This window comes from Melozone crissalis, unplaced genomic scaffold, assembly GCF_028551555.1.
Source record: "Melozone crissalis strain CALT ecotype California unplaced genomic scaffold, PUWL_Pcris_2 ptg000003l_1, whole genome shotgun sequence".
NCBI lineage: Eukaryota > Metazoa > Chordata > Aves > Passeriformes > Passerellidae > Melozone > Melozone crissalis.
Window position 1 is genome coordinate 2,181,930 of NW_026535781.1, and position 3,763 is coordinate 2,185,692.

The following is a 3,763-nucleotide window of genomic DNA, read 5'->3' on the forward strand; positions in this document are numbered from 1 at the left end:
TGGAGGCACCACTGAGGGAAGCCCTGCAAGTGCCCCGAGTGCGGGAAGAGCTTCGTGTGCTGCTCCAGCTCCATCCCCCACTGGAGGAGGAACTTTGGGCACAGCCCTGGTCACTCACATTCCCTGTGATCCATGTTGGGAATACACCTGTCTGCTTCTCCTTTTGGTTTGCCCTTAATTTTTTTCTCTTCTCCATGTTTTTCCCCTCTAGATGCCACAAGGGATCAATCTGTCACTTCCAAACCACTCTAAATCCTACTGAAAATAACTGAATTTTAACCCAAAAAGGCTCAATCCTACCTCCTTCAAATTGCTTGTTCCTTTCTCAAAAAAACAGTCCCAGGCCAAACTCACTCCATTCCACAGCCAGCAGGGTGAGTTGGGGTTGGGAGGCAATTGGTAGAAGTGGGATCCCAATTTGGAGCAATGGGATGGGGACTGTGTGGGGCTGGCTGGGTTTGTGGGATGTATTTGGTAGCAGATAAAATTTTAAGAGTTACTGATTTCTATCCCATTTATTTTCAGTTGGTTCTGTTTGCAGCGCCCCACCTTGTCATCTGATTAAATTCCTATAAAAGTCCCATTTTTTAAATCATCTAGCCACTGACAATTCAAAAACCAACATCCAAATAAAACCACACACCCCCAATAAATCTTTCAAAAATCATTTTAATTGTTTTAGAGTACTTAAGGATGGTATTAAAGTTTAATTGTTTGGTTAAAATGTCTGAGAAATTATAGTGGTGTTTGGTTTTGTGTTTTGTATATTTGTAATGTGAATAGTTTTACTAAGGTGTGTTAGATTGTATGTTAATTTTTTTAGATTTTCTTTATCTAAAGTATATTAGTTATTGAGGTAAAACTTTCAAAAGGTATTTATTGATATATAATTTGTTTATTTATATGCATTGGTGATATTATAGTATTAGTTGGTTTGGGTTGAATCATTGGAGTATTGTAAAGAAGAGTTGAGATTTTTATACTTCATTTTTATTCTACTTTTTAAAATTTCAATTATTATCTTTGTTTATAATTTTATTGCAATTTGTTGAGGGGATAGGAGGAAGTTCAAGGACAGGCACATTTTTTCCTGGCTGGGAACTGGAATTCCAGACCCTGGGAGTGTGTGCAGGACCATACAGTCTTGTATCAAATATGGTCTGGGATCAAATATGGTTTGGGATCCTTTGGATTGGGGCTGCACAGAGTGGGACCATATGGATCAGGACCACACAGACTGGGATCAACTGGACTGGGATCAAATATGGACTGGAATCACCTGGACTGGGATCACTTGGACAGGGATCACATGGATGGGATCCTCTGGATCAGAACCCTCCAGACCAAGATAGCCTGGAGTGGGATCAAATATGGACTGGGATCCTATGGACTGGGATCCCAGGGTCTGGGATCATATGGATCAGGACCACACAGACTGGGATCAAATATGGGCTGGGACCATTTCTTAGAGTAACTTTGTTCTATAGTTTTTATTTCTGTTGCTAATTAAGCTCAGTGAAATAGCTGCTTGTGTTAAACTGCCTGCTTGGATGGGATAACATCCAATGCACACAGGATGAGGACACCTGTACAGATCTGCCAACTCTCAGCACTCCCCGTCTGAAGGCAGAGTGGACCAAGGCCCAAAAGCAGGAGGTGATAAAGAGAAGGAGCCAAAACCACAGCCAAGAAACACACATGCTCTGAAAAGGCAGACCCAAGGAGGAGCCATGTAAAATCGTTCCTGGAATATGTAAAGTAGTTTATGGATATGCATGAGGGTCTATGAATATGCAACAGGCTGATGTAAGGGGAAAGGTATTTCAGGGGGATCCCCAAAGGTAACAGGGTGCTCCTGGCTGAGTGCCAAGATGCACCTGGCCATAATAACCTTTGCTCCATGGATGGTGTTCCCAGCTCCACGTCGTGCTCCAGAAGAACACACCAGCTGTACCTCGGCTTGCGGGGACATCACGATGCCATTGAGCTGCAGGGGGATGTTTCCCCTGTCCCAGTCCGTGGCACCTTTACCGCACTGCCACCACTTCTCCAGTGGGACAGGCAGCATGGAGCCGCTCCCTCCACAGCTCGGGGGGACCAGCGGACGCATCTCCTCCGCTGCGCTCTCTCCTCCATGCCGTGGCCACACAGAAATGCTCCGGGGTTTTCTTCCAGCGCCACGAGACGCGTGCCGCTGCTACATGCTGGCTCCTGGATCCTACTGTGCACAGAGATGCATCTCTGCTGTCTCCTGGGCCAGGCAGGGCTCCTGCAGCCAAGAATGCTCAAAAAGGTCCTCCAGTGATGGCCTGTCTGTAGGGTCCATACATAAACACCATCTGATGAGGTGCTGGCACTCTGTGGAGAGAAACCAGAAACCGCCGCTCAGCGGGACAAGGCTCCTGTCCATGCTCTCCCACATTCCACAATGCCCAGGCCACCAGGAGTGCTCAGAGCTGCACCCAAAAGCTTTCTATTGATCCTCTCTTGCGGAGGACACCAGCACAGAGGCACAGGTACCACCTCCTCCAGCTGAGCCCAGGAGATCCACTCCTCACCAGCTGCAAGAGTAGGATGCTTATGTGCCAGCTGCCTCTCACAACCCTGTTCTTCCCCTCGTGCCTTGAAGGCGCATCCCCACCTTGAGACACCCGTGGTGGGAAGAAGAGCTGGCCCCGGACGATGTCCTTGTTTGTGTGGAAAGGAAGGTGCCCACAGACCAGCTCACAGAGCAGGATGCCCAGGGACCAGATGGTAGCTGGCTGGCCATGGTAGCAGCAAAGAGGATCCACTCTGGTGGGCTGTACTCTGATGTTCCTATGGGACATGGGCGCAGCTCATCAGGCACATGCTGCTCCCTCCCTCCCAGACAGCTCCCGTTCCACAACAGCCAGCCCCTGCCCTGCCAAAAAGCAACTTGGCTGCAGCTGGCTGAAGAAGGATTCCCCCTCCTTCCCTCCCTCCTTCCTTCCCTCCCTCTTCCCCCTCTGCCAGCCAAGGGGGGAACCTCCGCTGCCTGGCTGGGCCCCGGCTTTGGGCTCACCTGACATCTGGGTGTAGAATGATTCCTGGAGGATCGTGCTGCAGCCAAAGTCGAGGAGTTTCGCCTCACCCGTGGCCAGGTCGACGAGGACGTTCTCGGCCTTGATGTGGTGGCGCAGGACACCGTGGCTGCTGCGGCACCGCACGGCCTCCAGCACCTGGTGGAGCAGCCCCCACGCCATGGGCTCCATCAGGAAGTGCCGCTTATGCAGGAAGTACCAGAGGTCCTGACAGCGCTGCGGATGCTCCATGAGCAGCGCGAAGCCCTCGGGCACCTCGAACCAGTCCAGGAGCCGCATGACGCTGCAGAAGCCAGGCCGTGACACCTTCCACAGCAGTGCCGGCTCCAGGGGCTCAAGGGTGCCCTTGCGCTGCGGGGGGACTGCAATGCCGTCAGCGGGGCCAATGCTGCACTGCACCTTGGGCAGCCCCTGCCCGGCCCCGCCACGGCTCACCATGGCCCGGCCCGGGGCACTGCGCGGCCCCTGCTCACTGCACGCTTGCGCTTGCTGCCCTCGCTGCCGCCCTGCCGGGCCTCGCCCGGCACGCCCCGCCGGCTCCTCCCGCTGGCTCTGCTCACTCACCAGCCGCGCCCACTCCAAGATGCGCTGCCAGGACACTCACTTGATGGCCACCTGCGAGCCAAGGCCAGCGGCGGACTTAAGATCACGCTTGGTTAAGAGTGTATAAGCCGGAGAACACGCAAAATAAAAAAAACTTT

The 3,763-nt window shown here is 52.1% G+C and overlaps 1 protein-coding gene across 1 annotated transcript; it reads right to left on the minus strand.

Moving 5' to 3' along the window:
- Positions 1-2,218: 2,218 nt before the first annotated feature.
- Positions 2,219-3,500, minus strand: LOC128933536 (serine/threonine-protein kinase pim-1-like). Its single transcript, XM_054270540.1, is given in 4 exon segments — positions 2,219-2,358; positions 2,642-2,776; positions 2,779-2,817; positions 3,044-3,500. Coding segments are annotated over 4 exon segments (771 nt in total).
- Positions 3,501-3,763: the final 263 nt, after the last annotated feature.